Source organism: Emys orbicularis, chromosome 11 (assembly GCF_028017835.1).
Source record: "Emys orbicularis isolate rEmyOrb1 chromosome 11, rEmyOrb1.hap1, whole genome shotgun sequence".
NCBI classification, from domain to species: Eukaryota; Metazoa; Chordata; order Testudines; family Emydidae; genus Emys; species Emys orbicularis.
In genome coordinates, this window is record NC_088693.1 from 1662695 (window position 1) to 1684380 (window position 21686).

A 21686-nucleotide genomic window follows, 5' to 3' on the forward strand; every position below is an offset into this window, starting at 1 on the left:
CAAGGAAAATAAGCGCTCAGATCAAAGGTGAAACACCTCCCCCGATCGAAAGTCAACAGCGTGAATAATCTCTGGGGTCAGAGAAAGGCGCGTTTGTGTGGGAAAAGAAACACCCAGGACCGGGCGTGAGCGGGAGCCCCGGGAAGGGGGTCAGTGGAGTCCGGCGCTAATGACCCCCATTACCCCCAGGCTAGCGGCTCCGCCGGGGGGAGGGCGGGGACGTGTCAAGGCAGGAATGTGGAGAGGGGGCAGCGGGCAAGCGGAGCGCGGAGGAGACGGGGCAGAGGGGAGGAAGAGAGCAGGCCCTGTGCAGCCGGCACTGCGGGCGGGGTATGGCTCATCCCCCCGGGTAGCTGGGAGTGTGGCGCAAACCAAAGGCAAAGGGCCCGGCTGGGCTCGGCGCTGGCGCAGGCGGGGGGCCAGGGACGGCCCTCGCCCCTCGGAGGAGCCAGCCAGCCAGCGAGACGGACACCTCTTCTCTCCCCAAAGCAGGGGCCGCTGCTCCTCCAGCCAGCGCTGCCCTTCCGTTCACACGGGGTCTGCTACGGGTTAGACCAGTCCCGGAGCGAATCGCCACGAGGCGAGCGTGTAAAGCGACGCTGCACTATTAGCGCGAGGTCGCTGTGGGATTATCGGGCGGGGGCGCGTTGTTCCCCCGAGACACCGGCACCCGAACCGATTTCGCTCCAGCTCCTGGGCCTGAAACCGGCGTGTGGCCCGTGCCCAGGGAATGGGCTGTGGCTGGTGCCACAAGAGGTGGATCAACACAACACCCCCCCGTGACACGCACAGACCCCTCCCTAGTGCTGCTGGAGCGGGAGGGGGGCGGAGATGCGCCCCCAAAACCCCGCAAGCGAGTCATTGCGCTGGTGACCTGAGTCCGAGACAGGCGGGGCTGGAGCTGGCTTCAGTCTCCTTCTCGAACCCGACCCAGAGCCAGCGACCCCAGACTTCCGTTGGGTCCGGCTCTCGCTTGGACCGGCCCAGGAGCGGAGCCGGGCAGGTGGGAGGCTGCCTGGCCCGGGTAGTAACAGCCAGCCCCAGGCAGGGGGCAGGACTCGGGGGACACGGCGAGTACCAGGACTAGAGCTGGGGAGCAACTGACCTGCCCCAAGCAACTTGGATCGCTCCGTCTGCGGGGCGCGGCGCTGGGCTGGGGGGGGGGGGGGGGGGCTGGAGGGGTGTTTTACAGTTAGCGACATATTTTGAGTCTCTCTTTGCAACGCAGTTCAGAGCTAAGGAGCCCCCCCCCCCAGCAATAGTAACAATTAATTAAGCGCCCTCCCGTTACTGGCGAGTCTGTTACTCGGATCTCGCCGGTTCCCGTTGGCCGCCTGGATGTTTAAATTCGCGTTGAAATTTCATGGAGATTCGGATTGAAAATTCACGGAATTCGTTTGGGGTTTGACGTTCTCCGTGTCCTGCTGGTTCCCGTCTCTCCACCAGCCAAAGGCACCGCGCCCCCCCCGCCCCGGGGCCCTGCAGGCCTGGGGATCTGGGCATTGGCATAACGGGGCCGGGGTCAGGCCCCGAGTTTGCATTTCACCTGCCCTTGGTCTCCCAGCCTCGCCCTCCGGATCCCACCTCCTCCAAACTGGAGTTTGGCTCGGATCCGACCCGCAAAGGGGGAGTCGCTCGTGCATTAGGGAGGAGTCCAAAGCCTGGGGACAGCAGCGGGGCCGCGGGGGGCGGGGGGGGGGGCAGTGAGAGCCCGGGAGCAAAGGGGCAGGTGGAGGGGCGATGAACCCGAAGCACCCTGGGGGAGGCTGTCCAGAGGCAGGGGGGTGGGGGGGGGGAGGCTGTCCAGAGGCGGGGGGGGGGAGGGGGAGGAAGCCGGGGGGGGGGAGGGGAGGGGGGGAAGGAGCCGGAGGAGGAGGAGGAGAGAGGGAGGTGACTGCAAAGAAGCCACCAGCCCTCGAGCGGCGAAACTTTCCAGCGCCGGGGCCCCCATCCCGGCGGAGCCGCTGTAGGTGCGCTCAGGCTGGGGGTGAAGGCGCCCTGGGACCGGGAGCCCTGGTGAAGGGACCCGGGCGGCCCCCTGGAGAAGAGGCAGGGCTTGCCCTGGGAGGAGGCTGCGGACGGTCCAGTGAGGAGTGAAGCCGCCGCGGGGAGCTCCTGCCTCCGGGGGAGCAGCGAGTCTGCGGGACTTGGGGTGGCCGAGGGGCCCCCCGCGTCTCTCCCGAGGGCGCCGGGTCCGCAGGGGGCCGGGGGCCGGGCCGGGCCGTGCAGCCCCCATGGAGAAGTCCAGGAACTTTCGGATCGACGCCCTCCTGGCTGAGGAGCCCCCCCGGCCCGTGCCGAGCGCCTCCCCGCAGGGCCTGAGCCCCGGGAGCTCGGCGGGGAGCCCCGGCTCCTGTGCCCGCACCGAGACGCCCTCTCCCCGTGCGCCCCAGGGCGTGGCCCCCCTGCCTGCCCCGGGATTCATCCCCAAGCCCGGCTTGTTGCATCTGCCTCCTCCCGGACTGAGCGCCCTGCCGGCCATGTACCCGCCCCCCCTGTACTCGATCGGGGCGCTGGGGGGGCAGCACCCGGCTTTCCCTTATCCCGGCTTCGCCCACCTGCCTCAGCCCGGCCCGGAGCACCTGAAGGCCGCGGCAGTGGCTGGATCGTTCTCGCTGGAGCACTGGATCCGCGCTGGAATGATGGTCCCCCGGCTCTCGGACTTCCACGGTGAGTAACAGCTCTCAGGGGGGCAGGAGACCGGGGGCCCAGGGCGCAGCGACCAGTAACTTCCCTAAAGGGAGCGAACTCCCGGGGACCCTTGGGGAAGAACCCCCCTCTCGTGCGTCTGCTCCGGGCTCCCCGGCTCGCACTCGCTGCGGGGCAGAGGCTGGGAGCAGGCCCTCAAGGGAGGGTTTTTAGGCACCTCGAAACAGGCCGGAGGAGGAGGTGGGAAGCGGGGAATCCCACGTGGGGAAACCGGCGTAAAACCCGGCCACCGCCAGCCGCGCTGCCCAGGGCGCGGGGGAAATGTCTCTCTGATGGGTCCCCCCATTGCCCGCTGATATCCCCCCGGACCGCCTCCCCGAGGGGTCCCGGGTGCCCAGCGCTGCTCGGAGCCGGTGCCAGGGCCCAGGAATGCCGGGATCTGGGAGAGTTTGGGGAGCCGGATGCGCTGGGGGGAGGGGAGTGTCGGCGGTTCCCCGTGGGGTGTTTCTTCCTGGGGGGCCTCGGGGACGCGATAGGGGGTGCAAGGCACCAGCGTGTCTAGGGTCCACGTGCGCTTTGCGCACCAGGGCCCCGGGGCCTTATCCCCGGAGGCAAGGCCCCGTCTGCGCCTCTGGCCTAGAGAAGTTGAGCGCGGAAACCCGGCAGAGAGCGCAGGGGTCGAAAGGAGCCAGCGAAGCAGGGTCCGCTCGGAGACACGGCCGGCCCCGCGCACCCGGAGCCTGGCTAGTCCCGAGTCACAGGCAGGTCCCTGGACACGGGCCCAGCCCCCTCGGCCCCAGGGCACTCGAAGGCAGCTGCTGGGGGTCGGGATTTTGCTCCGGATTTTGCAACGTCCGTATAAACGAGCTTTCGGATCACAACCGTGCCCGGAGCGCAGCAGAGGCGCGAGCCCGGAGCTCGCTGGGCTGCGGCCCGGCGCAGCAGCTGCGGGTGGAGATGGGAAGAACAGGGTTTGTAGCGCACAGCGGCTGGGTGCGGCCATCTCCGTTATCGGGCCCACTTCTCCTGGGGCCAGGGACAAGCTGTCAGCCTCGCCGCGCTCTTCTGCGGGTCCCCCGCGGCTCCAAAGCCCGGCCCCCACCCACAGGAGCTGGCCCCAAACCTATCACCTGCCCCGACCTTGTCTCTCTACTGTCTTGGGATCCACCGGGCCACAACAACACCGCAAAGCGCAGCGTTGTGACCTGGTCCTGTACTCCCATCCCTCCCCCAGTTTGCCGGACTAGGGGATCCTTGCGAGAGACAGACGGGGGTGCGGGGTAGATAGATTAGATTGTAAAGATCTGACTATTTTAGTCTCTTTCTCCATACAATCAATCAATCTATCTATCTATCTATCTATCTATCTATCTATCTATCTATCTATCTATCTATCTATCTATCCCCATACACCCCTATCTATCTATCTATCTATCTATCTATCTATCTATCTATCTATCTATCCCCATACACCCCCTCTATCTATCTATCTATCTATCTATCTATCTATCTATCTATCCCCATACACCCCTATCTATCTATCTATCTATCTATCTATCTATCTATCTATCTATCTATCTATCTATCTATCTCCATACACCCCCTCTATCTATCTATCTATCTATCTATCTATCTATCTATCTATCTATCTATCTATCTATCTATCTCCATACACCCCATCTATCTATCTATCTATCCCCAGACACCCCCTCTATCTATCTATCTATCTATCTATCTATCTATCTATCTATCTATCTATCTATCTATCTATCTATCTATCTATCTATCTATCCCCATCCACCCTATCTATCTATCTATCCCCATTCACCCTATCTATCTATCTATCTATCTATCTATCTATCTATCTATCTATCTATCTATCTATCCCCAGACACCCCCTCTATCTATCTATCCCCAGACACCCCCTCTATCTATCTATCTATCTATCTATCTATCTATCTATCTATCTATCTATCCCCAGACACCCCCTCTATCTATCTATCTATCCCCAGACACCCCCTCTATCTATCTATCTATCCCCAGACACCCCCTCTATCTATCTATCTATCTATCTATCTATCTATCTATCTATCTATCTATCTATCCCCGGACACCCCCTCTCTCTGTTTAGCGGCAATGATCTCATAGTCCGGCAGAATGATCGAGGAATGAAGTGTAGACGGATCGGGGGGCACCGGGCCTCTGTCTTGCGAGCTGCCGCCGGCACATTTTCAGAATTCAGCGGAAATTACAAAAAATAAAAATTAAAATCACCTGCCGAAACGAGCGAGCAGCAGGAGCTAGGAATGGAAGGCCAGACAGACAGAGGCACAGGCGGACAGACAGACACAGGCAGACAGACAGAGGCACAGGCGGACAGACAGACACAGGCAGACAGACAGACGGACACCTGCGCGCAGTGGATGGGGCAGGGAAAGGGTCCCGCGGGAGTTCGCGCCTCAGCCAACAGTTTTCTCTTGCCGAGAGCGGCGCTTTTCTTGCAATTAACGAATTGTCCCGGTGCCCCGGCAGCCGCGGGGACCCGCCCTGCGGGGTGGGGCCGGGCCGGGCCGGGTGCCTCAGCCGGGAAAATGGAGCCCCGGAGGTTCAAAATCTGCACAGGGCGGCGCGTGGAATCCGCAACCAAACCAGGCCGGGACCTTCTGGGCAGAACCGCCCGGAAACCCTCCGGCCTCAGGCCACCGCCCGCTCCTGGGCTGGGTCCCTCCGATTCCCGAGGGCGAGGGGGGCGGGGGCGGGGCCAGCTTTGCAACCCAGAATCGAAACGTTTTTTTCTGCAATTCCTCATTTTCCGTCGCCCCCTCGGTCCGTCTCCTGGGCCAGGCAGCGCCAGGCGAAATGCCCCTCTCCGAGCCCTCCAGCCCGGCAGTTCCGTGCCCCTGGGGAAGCCAAATTCCACCCAATGAAAGTATTGACCCCGCTCTGAAACGCCGGTTTTCTGCGTAAAGACTGAAACGACCGCCGGGGCGGGGTTGCGAAGACCCCCCCGCTCTTTGCTCCCGGGGGTCCCGCTGTTCGAACACGAAGCAGGAGCGGGAAGAGACCCGCGAGGCGCCCCGCACGGGACATGTCTATCCCTGCATTACTGCGCACTAACAGCGTCCTGCGCCGCACCGGGCCATTGGCCCAGGGCCTGGCAGCCTCGCTCGGACCCCGCACTGGCTTCAGCACCTGCCCCCGCCAGGCTCCGGGACCCAAAGTCCGGACTTTCGTTTCTAATTAAAACAAAGCTTTTCAGGAGGCAGCGGCGGGAAAATCGAGGGTTTCCGCTCCCCAAAACCTCACCTACCGGGAACCCACTTTCCAGCCTCGCTCCCCAGCCGGTCCCTGGCCCGGTCAACCGACCGCAGCCCCCCAAACTCGAAGCGAACTGTTAATGATCTCGGTCTGCCCCCCCCCCCCGCGTCTATCCAGCGCCCGGCCGGCACACGCCTTGCCCATTCCTCCCCCGGCTCCGGGCTTTGCTCCTGGTCCCCTTGTGAACGGGCCCGGCCGCCTCGGGGGTTATTCGGTGCGCTGGTCTCTCCGCCACTCCCTGACGCAGGTTTCACTCGCAGCCAAATCTCGGATTTCCCGGGAATGTGGGTAGGTCGGTTCGTGGCGCCCGGGCTCAGGAGTGAGGGGCAGGGGGACCAGCTCCCAGCTGGTCCCCCCCAGCGCCCGCGATCTGCCCCCCACCCCGGCCGGGGGTCTGCAGGGCCAGCACCGGCCCGCCAGCGGAGGAAGGACGGGGCTGCTTGTCCGCAGCGTGGTTCAGACCTGGGCTCCCTGCCCGGAGCCAGCGGGAACCCCCCGCTCTAGCTCCCCGCAGGGGGGCCCAGCCCCCCGGGGAGCGCATCTGGGGCCGTTCACACTGAGAACCACCGGGGGGAGGGGGTGTCCGTTCCCTTTGCTCCCCTCGGGACTAGCGGCGTTCCCAGGAGCCCGATCCGGGCCTCAGCGCGGCGTGTCCCCGTGTTTCTCTCCCGGGGCTGGGTTCCTGGAGCTGGGCGCGGCCCCTGGGAATGGGTGTAAAACGGCTGCCGCCCCAGCGCGTCCGAGCCCGGAGCAGGAGGGGAGCAACCCGCCGTGTGGATCTTCCCCGGGGTGTGGGTCTTTCTCCAGCCCGGAGCCTGCTTTCAGTTCCCCTGCGGCTCCTGCCAGCGGCTCAGTGGTTCCCTGGCCGGCGGCGGGTCGCTCTGGGCGGGGGAGACCCCTTCGTCGCCTCCCGGGGCAGGGTGAGACCCGCCTGGGGATCCTCCTGCCCCAGCGCCTTAATCATTAACCCGGCGGCGCAGCGAACAGGGAGCGGGTCGGACCGGTTTCTAGCCGGTGCTAACAACCTCTGGACCCCGCGGGGGGACAGGCTGGGAAGCGCTGATCAGTCCTGGGCCGAAAGGGGAGGCTGGGGTGAAAGTAGCCGAGTTTCTAGACAATGAAGGGGGGGGGGTCACTAAATGTTTGTACTTTAAACACACTGAACAGTAACCGGGGGGGAGGGGAGGATACCAGCCCATAAGCCGCAGACAGGCCAGCAGTGGCAGAGATGCCAAGACCAGAAAGAATCGTGTCCAACCTCCTGTATAGGGCAGGCCAGAGAACTGCCCCCCCCCCATCCCCAGAGCAGAGCTGTTACCCCAGCCAGGCCTGATTGACAAATGGTCAGTGACGGGGAATCCCCCCACCCCAACTTGTTCCAAAGGTGGCTGTGTGGCATCAGCCACACACGAGCCAATCCCAGGCAGGTAGAATCAATGGTGGGAAGGAGTTTTCTCAGGGGGAAGCTGGTTCCTTTGGACTCTGTCCTGCCCCTGGGGAGCGCTCAGCCCCATGCCGGGGGCGGGGGGGGGGGGGGAAGAGCAAAACGAATGTTCCAGCCCAGTTGTAGAGACTTTCTGAGATGCAAACCCGCTGGTTCCGGGCGAAATCTCTGAAATCAGTTGAGTTTATTTTGGTCACGTGTCGATTTAAGTTACATTGATTTAAATCCGTTTCAGTGTCTCTGTAGTCGGGGGTTGTAGGGAGCTTGATTGAACTCACCACTGCAACTTTTCTAACACGGACCAGCCCGGGAGGGGCGTGATGGCCAGGAAGCTTCGGGCTGATTCTCCGCCCACCGGAGCCGCATAGGGGGCAGGGAAGGGAGGCTGGGAAGAGAGGAGCGGGAATGCACCAGGAGATCTGCTCATACAGTTCAAGGCGTTGGGCCTTGCAGGGGGGCGCATGCCGTGTACGCTTGCTGCAGGCAGCGAAGGGAGCTGGTGACTATTGGCAGAGGCTGACAAGGCGGTTGAATTGACAGGCCGCCAAGGTGACTTTGTTGGCAGCATTTTGGGTGGCTTGGAGGGGACTGACGGGGGCCTCAGAGACCAGGCTGACAATGCTGATCATTAGCTCTGTGTCCATGGAGCTCATCCCTGGTTCCTCGAGCACCATGCCCGGCGCTGGGATGTGCAACACATTGGAGAGTTTGTTAGAGGGGCTGGATCCTCAGGCAAATCGCTCCTTGATTGTGTGGAGGTTTTGCCCGGGGACGGCTGAGGGCTGCAAGGGGACTTTTGCCCCTGGCTTCAATTGGAGCAGGAACAAGGGGCACTGGGCTGACCCATGTCACTTCACCCTGTGGCTGGTGGGTCCCCCTTGAGGCCTGACTGTAGCTGAGCACGTGAGTCACAGTGAATGAGTCAGAACGTGGCCGTTCCTCTTGTACGTGACCAGCCAGCCCGTTTCTGGGATTGATCCACGAGGGGCAATTCTTTGTAAACAGCCCAAGCCAGTGACCCTGGCTCTGCAGACCATTAGCGGCTTGGGAATAGTTCCTACTGGTAATTTGTTACACGGGTCCCGTGGTGCTGTTCTGGTCCTGGTCCACGTGGCTCGCAGAGCTAACCCGGCCAGTGCAGACTGGGAATGGGCCAGTTGAACATACAGTTTGAATTTTGCTTCTGAGGAATGTTCAAACTTAAATTTCACATTTACATGTTTCTGTGCTAGTGACTCTCCATTTTGTGGATATTTGCAGGGAAAAAACTGAAACAAATATTCACTGGTCGCTTCTTCCCCAGTTTGCTCTGCTCTAGTTGTGACAATAACAGAACCGTAATTTGCAACGACTCCTCCCCGCAATGGGGCATTAGCAGGCTTTGAAGTCAGGTCCTGCAGTACCAGAAAACAGCCCTCTACCATTGAAGCTAACAGTGAACATAAGAGCGGCCAGACTGGGTCAGACCAAAGGTCCATCCAGCCCAGTGTCCTGTTGTCACGGACTCACAGGTCGTGCCCACTCTTGGCCCCGTGCGGTCCGTGGGGGGAACCCCTTTCAGTGCGACAACCCTTCTCGGGGGTCCACTCTCTCTTGGGGTCAGGCCCCTCTACCTCCTGGAGCCGCACCTCTCTGAGCCTTAGCATGTCTGTCTCTTGCCCTGGGCCCCCTCAGGGAGTCCCCTCGCTCTGGGCCCCCGCGGCCTCCACCCCCGAAGGGGATGATGCCCCCCCTGTTCTCTAGACCAGAGCAACTCTCAGCCAGTGTAAAACAGGAGGGTTTATTGGGCATTTGAACCCAGCACCGGAAACTCTCAGGGCCTCAGGCCTGGCCTCCCTCAGCCCAGCACATCCCAGTCTCCCCTGCATCCAGGTGGGCTCTGCCTGCCCCCTCTCTCCAGCCCAGAGCCCCCCTGCTTCCCAGCTGGGCATCTGAGATCCCAGGCCCCGCCTCTGTCCATTGTCTTCTCTCCAGGTAAACAGGGCCGTAAACCGGGGCTTCCTCTCCTCCTCCTTCCTCTCCTCTGGCTGGAACCGGCTGGTTAGGTCACTGGGTCCTCACTCTGCAGCCCATTGTCCGCCCACTGGCCAGAACCGGCTGCGTCTCCTCAGCTGGGCCTCCGGGTCCGGTCGCTGGGGTATCCATCCTCCAGGCCATTGGCTGGGGTCCCAAGTCCTCTCTCCGGTCCTCTGTAACAACAAACTCCCTCTCCCCTCACCTCGTTAAACCAGTAACACCCAGGGACACTGAGTCCCACTCCCTCCGCATGCAAACCATTGAAAACTCCACAGAAAACAAGAAAATCCCCCACTTCGTCACACCTGTCTTCCAACAGTGGCCAATGCCAGGTGCCCCAGAGGGAGTGAACAGAACAGGGAATCATCAAGTGATCCATCCCCTGTCGCCCATTCCCAGCTTCTGGCAAACAGAGCCTAGGGACACCGTCCCTGCCCAGCCTGGCTAATACGCTGGACCTATCCTCCAGCAACTTATCTAGTTCTTTTAAGAACCCTGTTAAAGTCTTGGCCTTCACAACATCCTCTGGCAAAGAGTTCCACAGTTTGACTGTGTGTTGTGTGAAAAAATACTTCCTTTTGTTTGTTTTAAACCTGCTGCCTGTTAATTTCATTTGGTGACCCCTAGTTCTTGTGTTATGAGAAGGAGTAAATAACACTTCCTTATTTACTTTCTCCACACCAGTCACGATTTTATAGACCTCTATCATATCCCCCCTTAGCCGTCTCTTTTCCAAACTGAAAAGTCCCAGTCTTATTAATCTCTCCTCATATGGAAGTTGTTCCTTCCTCCTAATCATTTTTGTTGCCCTTTTTTGAACCTTTTCCAATTCCAATATATAATTCCAGTGTAACTCTATTAACATGCCTCAGTAGTAGGCTGTTGTCCTCTAGTGAACCAGCTAGTAGAGTGGGACTGGTAACATACGTTACAAGCATATTAGCCAACACCCCAGGCCTATAGCGCTAAGGTGTTGGGACCTTGTTCTGTCCTGAGTTTTCTCTCTAGTTGAGAGGAATAGATATTTATAGATCTGTGTCTCAGGTCTGTCCTTGCCCTTGTATCTCCCATTGAAGTCAATGGAAATCCTGCTTGTGCAGGATTAGGTCCCGAGTCATTAAAACGAAGCCCGATTCTTTGATGAATTGGCTATTAAAAGCATGGATTTATGATGTAAGTTTAGTGATTTAATAACTTCAAAGCCCATTTCAAAAAATACAGCCAGGCAATCTGGTTAATTAAAAGCCCAGCCGGATGAGTAATGGTGTAGAAATGGAGAGTTAAAAGGAAAAGCCCCATTATCTCCCATCTCCTGAAATGAAACACCTCATGATCGGGCCAAGACAGCCGTGGGGCCGTTCTCTGGGGATAGGCACCTTCCTATGGAATGTTTCCTCTCTCCTCCCCAGGCAGAAGTGTGGGGTGTGTGTGGGGGGGAGACAGATCCATTTACAGCTTGTACTTGGTGTTGCATTTACAAAGCATCAGGTGTTAACTGGCTGCATTTTCATACTTCGTGGGGATAAATACGACTACATTCACTCACGGGTGGAATTCACCGCTTTGCCGAAGGCTGGCCTGAGGGTGAGACGCCCTTTGAGCCCCAGGGGCCAAAGTGGGGTTATGGAGTGTCTTGGGCTTGGGGCAGCCTTTGGCAAAGGGGTGAATTTCACTCTTCTAATCACATTTACTGGGCAGAATCTGAACACCTGCAAGACGGGGCATAGTCACCGCTCGGTGCCTGTCTGCTTTCGGTCTGTTATTAATATCACACCTGTTGCCTGGAAGAACTGGACTCCCAAATGCTACACCAGCAGTTCTCAAACTTCATTGCAACAAACATTACTACACAGCCCCAGGAGGGGGGACCGAAGACCGAGCCCCGCTGTCCCGGGGGGTGGGGGGTGTCAAAGCTGAAGCCAAAGGGCTTCTTCCTTGGGTGGGGGGCATGTAACTTTAGCCCTGGGTGGTGGGGCTTGGGCTTGGGCTTCAGACTTGCTGGGGCCCAGGGCCAACACCAGCTTTGGCGACCCCATTAAAATGGGGTCCCGACCCACAACTTGAGAACTCCTGGGCTATAGTGACCCCAGACACTGGGCATCTGATCGTCCCCAGAGACACACAGGCAAGGAGGCAAATCCCGAAGCAGACAAATGCCAACGGCCCCGCAAAGACGCGGCTTTACTCCCACGAGTAGCTGAACTGAAATCAATGGGGCTGGCCCAGTGCTGCGTTATTCCTACACTGGCCTGAGACAGGGAAACTAGACAAGGCCCAAGCTCCAAGCATCGCAAGAAGCCCCCGGCAGGAATGGACTGGCCCAGCAGAACTGCACATGGGAGTAAAGTCAACAAACATGTGGCCAAGGGGGATCCAGTGGACATAGTGTACTTAGATTTCCAGAAAGCCTTTGACAAGGTCCCTCACCAAAGGCTCTTATGTAAATTAAGTTGTCATGGGATAAGAGGGAAGGTCCTTTCATGGATTGAGAACTGGTTAAAAGACGGGGAACAAAGGGTAGGAATTAATGGTAAATTCTCAGAATGGAGAGGTGTTCCCCAAGGGTCAGTCCTAGGACCAATCCTATTCAACTTATTCATAAATGATCTGGAGAAAGGGGTAAACAGTGAGGTGGCGAAGTTTTCAGATGATACTAAACTGCTCAAGATAGTTGAGACCAAGCAGATTGTGAAGAACTTCAAGAAGATCTCAGAAAACTAAGTGACTGGGCAACAAAATGGCAAATAAAATTTAATGTGGCTAAATGTAAAGTAATACACATTGGAAAAATAACCCCAACTATACATACAATATGATGGAGGCTAATTTAGCTACAACTAGTCAGGAAAGAGATCTTGGAATCATTGTGGATAGTTCTCTGAAGATGTCCACGCAGTGTGCAGCGGCAGTCAAAAAAGCAAACAGGATGTTAGGAATCATTTAAAAAGGGATAGAGAATAAGACGGAGAATATCTTATTGCCCTTGTATAAATCTATGGTACGCCCGCATCTTGAATACTGCGTACAGATGTGGTCTCCTCATCTCAAAAGAGATATACTGGATTAGAAAAAGTTCAGAAAAGGGCAACTAAAATGATTAGGGGTTTGGAACGGTTCCCATATGAGGAGAGATTAAAGAGGCTAGGACTTTTCAGCTTGGAAAAGAGGAGACTAAGGGGGGATATGATAGAGGTCTATAAAATCATGAGTGGTGTGGAGAAAGTGAATAAGGAAAAGTTATTTACTTGTTCCCATAATATAAGAACTAGGGGTCACCAAATGAAATTAATAGGCAGCAGGTTTAAAACAAATAAAAGGAAGTTCTTCTTCACACAGTGCACAGTCAACCTGTGGAACTCCTTGCCTGAGGAGGTTGTGAAGGCTAGGACTATAACAGGGTTTAAAAGAGAACTGGATAAATTCATGGAGGTTAAGTCCATTAATGGCTATTAGCCAGGATGGGTAAGGAATGGTGTCCCTAGCCTCTGTTTGTCAGAGGGTGGAGATGGATGGCAGGAGAGAGATCACTTGATCATTACCTGTTAGGTTCACTCCCTCTGGGGCACCTGGCATTGGCCATTGGCAGAAGACAGGATACTGGGCTGGATGGACCTTTGGTCTGACCCAGTACGGCCGTTCTTATGTTCTTATTTGAGAACCGAAGTGATTGCAGGATTGGGCCCATAATTGTAGCAGGTCCCACTGGTGGTGGCCACCGGACCAAGACAGAGATAGAGAACCGCAGCAAGGCCACCAAAGCTGCTGAAGCAGGAATAACCGGCAACTCCAGCTCCCGACTGGCACGTGTCCCAGCGGGACGCAGCCAGAAGTGGCAACCTCTTGCCACCGTAAATGGTTTCTTCTTGGGACAGCTGAGACTGGAGTAATGAGCAAAGAGACCGGTCTGGACTGGGTCCTAAGCAACGCCCTGGGGCCAGATCCTGAAGCCCTTCGTTGTACTGGGGCAAAGTGTAGCGGAGTCAACGGGAGTTTGGTCCGAGTACAGGCAGAGTTAGGGCGGGAGTCTGGTCCGAGTACAGGCAGAGTTAGGGCGGGAGTCTGGTCCGAGTACAGGCAGAGTTAGGGCGGGAGTCTGGTCCGAGTACAGGCAGAGTTAGGGCGGGAGTCTGGTCCGAGTACTGGCAGAGTTAGGGCGGGAGTCTGGTCCGAGTACAGGCAGAGTTAGGGCGGGAGTCTGGTCCGAGTACAGGCAGAGTTAGGGCGGGAGTCTGGTCTGAGTACAGGCAGAGTTAGGGTGGGAGTTTGGTCCGAGTACAGGCAGAGTTAGGGCGGGAGTCTGGTCCGAGTACAGGCAGAGTTAGGGCGGGAGTCTGGTCCGAGTACAGGCAGAGTTAGGGCGGGAGTCTGGTCCGAGTACAGGCAGAGTTAGGGTGGGAGTTTGGTCCGAGTACAGGCAGAGTTAGGGTGGGAGTCTGGTCTGAGTACAGGCAGAGTTAGGCCAGGACTCTGGTCCAGGAACCGGCTGCTGTGTGTCCTTCAGCTGAGTCACTCCATGGCAGGGGCCACGGTGTAATTACCGTAAGTTCAGCATCCTTGGGGGAAGAACAGCATCCCAAATTAACCCTCTGACGCTGATGGTCAGGAAAGAGGATTAAAAACATCTGAGGAAGCTTGTTAGAAAGAACGAACCCAGGAGCCTCACATTAAAATCCTGACACTCACCATGGGGGCTACTTACAGCAGGACGTCTTGGAGCCCCAGAAGCCATGTGCACCCCGAAATGCAAACAGAAAGCAGGGAGGAGAAACGACCACTGTGGCTAAAGCACAAAGTGAAGAGATTGCTGGAGCCGCGTCTCTAGGCCCACAGAAATGAGCCCGAGCGGGGACCAGGAAAATGAGCGCTGGCAATTAGGGGAATGATAGAATTTGAAGACAGAAAAACAAAGACAGAAAAACAAATACATTCTGTGGGGACAGCAGAAGCTGGAAGCCGGCGAGTGTCCGTGAGTCTAGCAGGGGGCAAAGGGAGCAGTCAGAGAGGATTAGCATATGGGAGAGAAGCTAAAACGATCCTTTTCTATCAGTCTCCACCACAGAAGAGTTGGGGAAAATACCTACTCTTTCCGGGTCGGAGAGGTGCGGGGAGTCCGAAGGGTTAAGAGGAAGGCATCATGATAATGCATGTTCTCCCTGCAACAAGTCACCAGGACTGCTTGGTCCATCCCAGAGCTTTAACTTCAGTGCAGTTATTCTGGCTGACGCCTGTGTCAATCAGGAGACAAATCAGGCTCATCCTTTATACACAATATGCATAATTAACCTGTGGAACTCATTGCCACATGATTCAGAGGCCAAGAGCTGAGCAGGATTTTAAAAAGCCTAGGGACAATGATATGAAAAAGCTACAGGTACATTAGGCACAATAAGCATGTGGGGGCTATAAACGCTCCTGCTGCAGGGCTCCAGCCAATCTCTAGTGACCGGGGTTAGGAACAAATTTCCCCTGTCGGTAGGTTATTCTAGCTAGAGGGTTCCTTGCACCTTCCTCTGACGCAGCTTGCACAGGACACTGTCAGAGACAGGATACCGGGCTAGATGGACTGGGGCCGACCAGTCTGCAACCCCTATGCTCCAATGTTCAGTGGTTCCTTGCTGCCTAGGATGGCTGACAGTCTGGTGCAGGAGGGCCATACACCGGTGTGATTTGGGGAGCGGGTGCGGGGGGCAGCTCAGGCAGATGCTCCCCCAAATACTACCCAGTCACTGCACCCCTTGCCTCCTCTCCCCAGGCCAGAGCCACGTTTGCTGCTGCCCTTGGGCTGCCGGGGCAGCTTCTGGCAGCAAACTGAAAGGAGGTTTGGGGCGATGCAGCCTGGGCCTCGCTGGACCAGCCCTGCCACAGCCACAAAATCCCCACAGCTCCTGAAATCTTTTGGAAGAGCAAGTTCCCCCTGTCACGCCCTGTCCGAGGTGTAGGTCCTGAGCTCTCTGGGGCAGGGCCTGTCCCCTTGGTGACTCCTCTGTACAGCTCCCAACACGAGAGGGCCCCATCCGTGAATGGCATTCCTGGGTGCCGCCGTAATTAATAACAGGACTAAATAACAAGGGCACCAGATGGGTTTGGGGGTCAGGTGTTTTTAATCCTGGTGTAGAGCACAAACACACTCACGTACATGCATGTACGCACACACAGACGCACACACGCATGTAAACACAGATGCACATACACACAGACACATGCACACGCACGCACACACGCACTCACACACATGCACGCACAGACACACACATTTGCACACAGGCACACACATACATACACACGCACACACAGACGCGCACACATACATGCACACACACATACACGTGCACACACATACACGCACACACACATGCACACACACACATGCACACACACACGTGCACACACACAGACACATGCACACATCCAAATGTGCATGCACACAGACACACATGCACATGTGTGCACACAGATGCACGCACACACATGCAGACACATGCACACAGACACACATCTGTGCACACACATGACATTGAGCTCCCCCTTCTGAATAATTTGTGTGAGCAAAATTCACTTCATCAGGAGAATGTTGCTACCGAGGAAAGGTCTTTATCTGCCCCACCCCACCCCACCCCAGGAAGTATCTGAGCCCCTTACAAGCTTTGATGGATGTAGACCCACAACACCCCTGTGGGGCAGGGCAGGGCTATTCTCCCATTGTACAGATGGAGAACTGAGGCACTAGACATTAAGGGACTTGCCCGCGGCCACCCAGGCATTTGTGGCAGAGCAGAGTCACAGGCTAGCGCCCTCATCACTGGATCATCCTTCCTCTCAGTAGCACTCACCCTGGTACCCCTTGGTTGTCACTTCCTGGGCGAAACCCACCCTAAGCTTTGCTCTAGCCCACTGCACAGGTTGACCTTCGTTCACTAATGAATATACCATCCCCCACCCAGGGGAGCCGGGGGTCAATCTCTTTATCCCCATTTCACAGGTGGGGGAAACTGAGGCCCAGACAGGGGCAGCGACTCTCCCAGGCTCACCCGGAAATCATTTTATCTGAGTGAGAAACAAACGATCTGATTCCCCCCTCCCCTCCTGCGTCTCCATGGCCCCCCGGGACCTAGGGCTCAGCACAAGGCTGAGGGGAGGAATTCTTTTGGGGTTCCCTGAAGTTTTGGCAGAACATCCTGGATTGGCAGCTGCCTCTCAAAGCCAGCCTAGACTGCGTCCAGCCGGGCAGCGTGGAGCAGGGAGACTCTGGTTCCTGAGCCATCCAAGCTTGGGCACTGGGCTTGGTGTCTGGCCCTGGGACAGCTCAGGGAATCTGTGGGAGGGGGCCTCTCTTCTGCTTCCAGAGCCAGGCGAGATCACGTTGCCTTGCGGCTTCCAGCCCTTGGGTCTGATCCTTCCCAGACTAGCACGTTTGCTCTGTCGCACATCGAGACAGGAGGGATCCAGTCCAGGGGGGCGTGAGCCGGGGCCCAGCAAAGCCAAACAGAGCGGAGTCTGCCAGGGCTGCGTTTCTCCCCAAGCCTTATGAATTTCTTAGCTGGTGTTGGCTGGGGACCCACTGGGCTGCGCCGATGGCCACGCGTGAAGGGGTGGCTGGCGCAGGAAGCCAGTGTGTGTTCAGATTCCCGGGGGAGGCTCTGATTTCTGTGCCCCCTGCCAGCAGGAGGGAAGTGCCATGTAGGCTGGTGAGGCCCTATGCACAGAGCTGCCAAGCTGGAGATTTATGGGCATTGAGAGACTCGATATATCTCTCTGGACGCGAGCGTGTGAAAGCTCTTTGCAAGAGTGAATCATTCTCAGCTTTCCCACTGGGGCCACCTGTGCCTGGCTGGAGTCAGTGAGACCTTGGACAGGAGAGAGGCAGGGCCTCCGGCTCTGCCCGCTGAGCTCCTGCAAAGGAGTGGCTGGGAAGGCCCAGGGCTGTCATGCTCCTGCGGGGGAGGGGGGGGTGTCGTTCTAGGGTCAGAGCCCCCCTCCCCCAGCTGAAAGAAATCCGGGCTTCTTACCAGTGTGCTTGGCCCCTCCTGCTCCACCAGTGGGGTGATGGGGTAAACAGACAGGGGATTCCCAGGGCAAGGATGATGCACTGGACTCGGACTCAGGGGATCTAGGTTCAGATCAGCCACCCACTCCTGGGTGACCCTGGGAAAGTCACTCGGCCTCGCTGGGCTCCAGGTCCCCAGCTGTACAATGGGGACAATGACCTGTCCTCCCTGCGTCTGTCGTGTCCATGTAAAGGGGATGCCCTGTCTCCTCCTACGTGCCTGGACCCTGGTCTTGGTCAGCGCCCAAGTTCTGCCTGCCCAGGCCAACGCAGCACCAGCGCCCAGCACTCCCCCTGGTTTGGATTCAACCCAGATCCTGGCAGTTAACGCTCGCTGGCCTGTCCCTTTTACACCCTGGGTGGCAGCTTGGAAGTGGGCGTGATGCTCACCCACTTCGGCCCCATTGTGGTTTAAACCCTGGGAGCTGGGGACAGTGATTCCTTTTCAGCACTGTGGGTCAGAGACATGAGTGCCCAGGGGCAGCTTCCAGCTCACATAGGCAGCCCGATGCACTGTCATTTCAGACAGCTAGCTCCCAGCGTCCAGCGGGTACCACGGTGTGATGATGAGCAGGAGGAGGGAGGGCTAGGAGAGGTCGGGGCGCTGGGGATGCCTGGCCAGGAGGCCGGGGCACTGGGGGACATTGGTCTTGTCAAACAAACCCTATTTCATTCTTTGCGATGACAAGTTTGGTTGATTCAGGTGGCTGTGTAGATGTAACAGACAGAGCCTTCTGTAAGGCGTTTGACTCAGTACCGTCCCAAATCAGCAAAGAAGTGGGTGACTGACAGATCTCCAAAGTAGTTGTGAATGGGGACTCCTCACTGAACGGGGACATTTCTCATGAGGTTCTGCAGGGATCAGTTCTAGGTCTGATGCTATTCCAGATTGTCACCAGGGATCTGGAAGAAAATATCAAATCACTGCAGATGACACACGAGTGGCTGAGTGGTAAATGATGCTGAGGACAGGCCAGTCATACAGAGCGATTTGGATTGCTCGGTGTCATGGACTCACAGGTCGTGCCCACTCTTGGCCCCGTGCGGTCCGTGGGGGGTGCCCCTTTCAGTGCGACAGCCCTTCTCGGGGGTCCACTCTCTCTCGGGGTTAAGCCCCCCCACCTCCTGGAGCCGCACCTCTCTGAGCCTTAGCATGTCTGTTTCTGCCATGGGCCCCCTCAGGGAGTCCCCTCGCTCTGGATCCCCCGGGGCCTCCACCCCCCGAAGGGGTTGATGCAACCCTGTTCTCTAGACTGGAGTGACTCTCAGCCAGCGTAAAACAGGAGGTTTATTGGGCGTTGAACCCAGCATAGGAAACTCTCCGGCCTCAGGCCTGGCCTCCCTCAGCCCAGCACATCCTGGTGGGCTCTGCCTGCTCCCCCTCTCCAGCCCAGAGCCCCCCTTGCTTCCCAGCTGGGCATCTGAGATCACCTCCCCCAAGCCCCATCTCTGTCCATTGTCTTCTCTCCAGGTAAACAGGGTCGTAAACCGGGTCGCTTGGGCCTCCTCTCCCCTCTTCTGTCCTCTGGGCCCCTCTGGCTGGAACCGGCTGGTCCGGTCACCGGGGTCCCGTCTCTCCGCAGCCCATTGTCCCCCCACTGGCCAGAACCGGCTGTGACTCCTGAGCTGGGCCTCCGGGTCACCAGGTCGCCAGGTCACCAGTCGCTGGGGTGTTCGTCCTCCAGGCCATTGGCTGGGGTCCCAAGTTCCCTCTCCGGTCCTGTGTACCAACAAACTCCCTCTCCCCTCACCTCGTTAAACCAGGAACACCCAGGGACACTGAGTCCCACCCCCTCTGCATGCAAACCATTGGAAAAACAAGGAAAAACAAGAAAATCCCCCACTTCGTCACACTCGGTAAGCTGGGCCCATTCAAACAAAATGGATTTTAATAAAGCCAAATGCAAGGCCAGACACCGAGGCTCAAGGACTGCAGGGCAGACCTCCAGAACGGGGGCCGGATCCTGGGCAAAAGTGATTCTGAAAAGGGTTTGGGGGTGAGAGTGGACAAACAGCTGAATACGAGCGGTGACAAGAAGGGCTAATGTGTATAAATAGGGGAATAGGGAGTGGAAGTAGCGAGGTGATTTAACCTCTGTACACAGCACTGGTGAGACCGACAGGAATATGGCCTCCTGTTCTGGGTCCCCATGTTAAGGGTACAGAAGAGAGCCACAGGAACGCTTCAAGTGCTGGAGAAAACGCTCCGAGTGAGCTCGATCTGTGTAGCGAGGCGAGTGCATTGCAGTGTGTCGGTGCCTCCCCGGGGAGAACCCAGCGCACGCTAACAGAGCTCTTCAATCTATGGCAGTGGAGAGAGGCAGAGCAAGAGCCAGCGACTGGAAGCTGGAGCCAGACACATTCCCATAGGAATTGTTAGCTCTGCGGGCGATTAGCCACTGGGACAAACTCCTCGGGGCAGCAGTGGCTTCTCCAGCTCTTGATGTCTCCAGATCCAGCCCGGAGGCCTTCCTGGAAGCTGCCTTAGTTGTTGGGTTCAGTGCAGGGCTGGTGGGGCGTGATCAACAGGAGGTCAGTCTAGAATTAGATGGCCCCTTCTGGCCTTAAACCTCTATGAGTGGTGGGTCTGGGAGACTGCCCGGCGGAGTCAAGTGGGAGAGGGGATGGGTGAGCTGGGCCCGTGGCTGAGATGCCTGCTCGGCGGGACTGTGCCTGGCATGGCGATGGCCCAGTGAGACACGCAGGGTAGAGCCAGGCTTGGCACCGCGGGAGCCGCAGGGAGTCCGGGAGGGGTGCAGGTAAATCACAGGGATGTGGCCATGCGGGAGGAGGTAGCAAGGGATAAGTGGGGGGCTCGGGGAACCTCCCACAATGGTCCTGTGGCTAAGACCACCAGAGGGGAAGCGAGAGGAAGGAAACAAGGTGGCAGGGGGGGCCCGGGTCCCAGGAGGAAAAGCCAAGGCAGCAGGCCCAAAGTGACAGGGTGTAGAAGGTGGCCATTAAGCGCCGTCTGTGGGGCCAGGCTGATATAGCCAGTTCAATGGGTCAAGTGGGTCAGCGTCAGCTCTGTTGTCTGCCCCAGCTCCTCGGAGTCCTGACCCTGACAGTGGGGGAAAAGCCCACCAGGCCCACCCTGGGCTCCAGTGTGATATGTTCTGTTAGCTACAGCGAACAAGCACAACGTGTTAGAGACCGAGTGAAAACACAGTCGGTTAATATCAGATCCCAGATGAACCTAGGTACCAGCCGTCTGAGCCAGACCAAAGAAGCCAGCAATTCTTTATGAACGTTACCTAATAATCTAGGGAGGCAGCTGCGTTGTTTAGCGCTTGGCCCCCAAAGCCCCAGTCCGAATGGCGGATGTGGTGAGCGTCGCATCATTTCCAGCCTGCAGCAAATGTGGAAAGTAGCTCGGATGTCAGTCAGGACAGCCGGCCCGAATGGCAGGTGGGTCGGTAAAGAGCACGACGGAGCTTAACGCCTTCTTGCAGAGCCCACGGTGAGACAGCTCGTTCCAGGTAATTAGCCACTGGAACAACTTAGGAAGGGGTCTGGCAGCTTCTCCATCACTAGGAATTTTCACATCAAGATTGGATGTTTTCCTCCGAGCTGCAGGAGCTCAAACAGGAATTAACGCAGGGCAATCCCACGGAGCTTCACATTAGGTGATCACAATGGTCCCTTCTGGCTTTGGAATTGACGAAGAGGTCGATATTTCTGCAGGGGGGAGCGTACTGTGACCCTGGGAGTTTCGTTCTCTCTCAGGAAGCTGGTACGGGGTCGAATAGACCAGCTGGCGGTTTTATCGGCTTGGCTGATTAGTATCAATGGACTTGCTGGCTGGCCACGGGTTACTGGCTTGTAGACGTCAAGTCTAGGTGTCGCTTGTTGCCGGACAGCTCCCCCTCGGTGGCCAGCCGGGGAAGCACAGGCCTCTCTCAGGCCTGGTGGTATTGCATGGCCAGAGACGAGCGGTCAACAGCAGCCTTGCCAGCAGGTGGAAGCCAGGTCCTTCTGTCCTTTATGAAGCCGGAGGCCTGGCTGGTTCCTCCCCTTTGGGGCTTTTCCTGAGTGAGGCTCCTTCTCGGGAGTTCCTTGGCAAATCAGAACGGGGCGTTCTCCTTCCGAGGTCACTGGCATCACCCAATGGGGTTGGATTAGGTAAGAACCGCCCCGTTCTAGGAATTTCTGTTTCAGAAGGACCTCGCAGGTCCTTGTGTGTGGGCCAGTGAGGTCAGGGGTCAGCCCACAGCC

The 21686-nt window shown here is 57.5% G+C and overlaps 1 protein-coding gene across 1 annotated transcript in view; it reads left to right on the forward strand.

The window, feature by feature from the left end:
• Window positions 1–2234: 2234 nt before the first annotated feature.
• Window positions 2235–21686, forward strand: part of LOC135885891 (motor neuron and pancreas homeobox protein 1-like) — a 31077-nt gene continuing 11625 nt past the window's right edge. Inside the window, exon 1 of the mRNA XM_065413815.1 lies at window positions 2235–2670. Coding sequence (XP_065269887.1) covers window positions 2235–2670 — 436 coding nt within the window. The remainder of the gene's footprint in view (window positions 2671–21686) is intronic.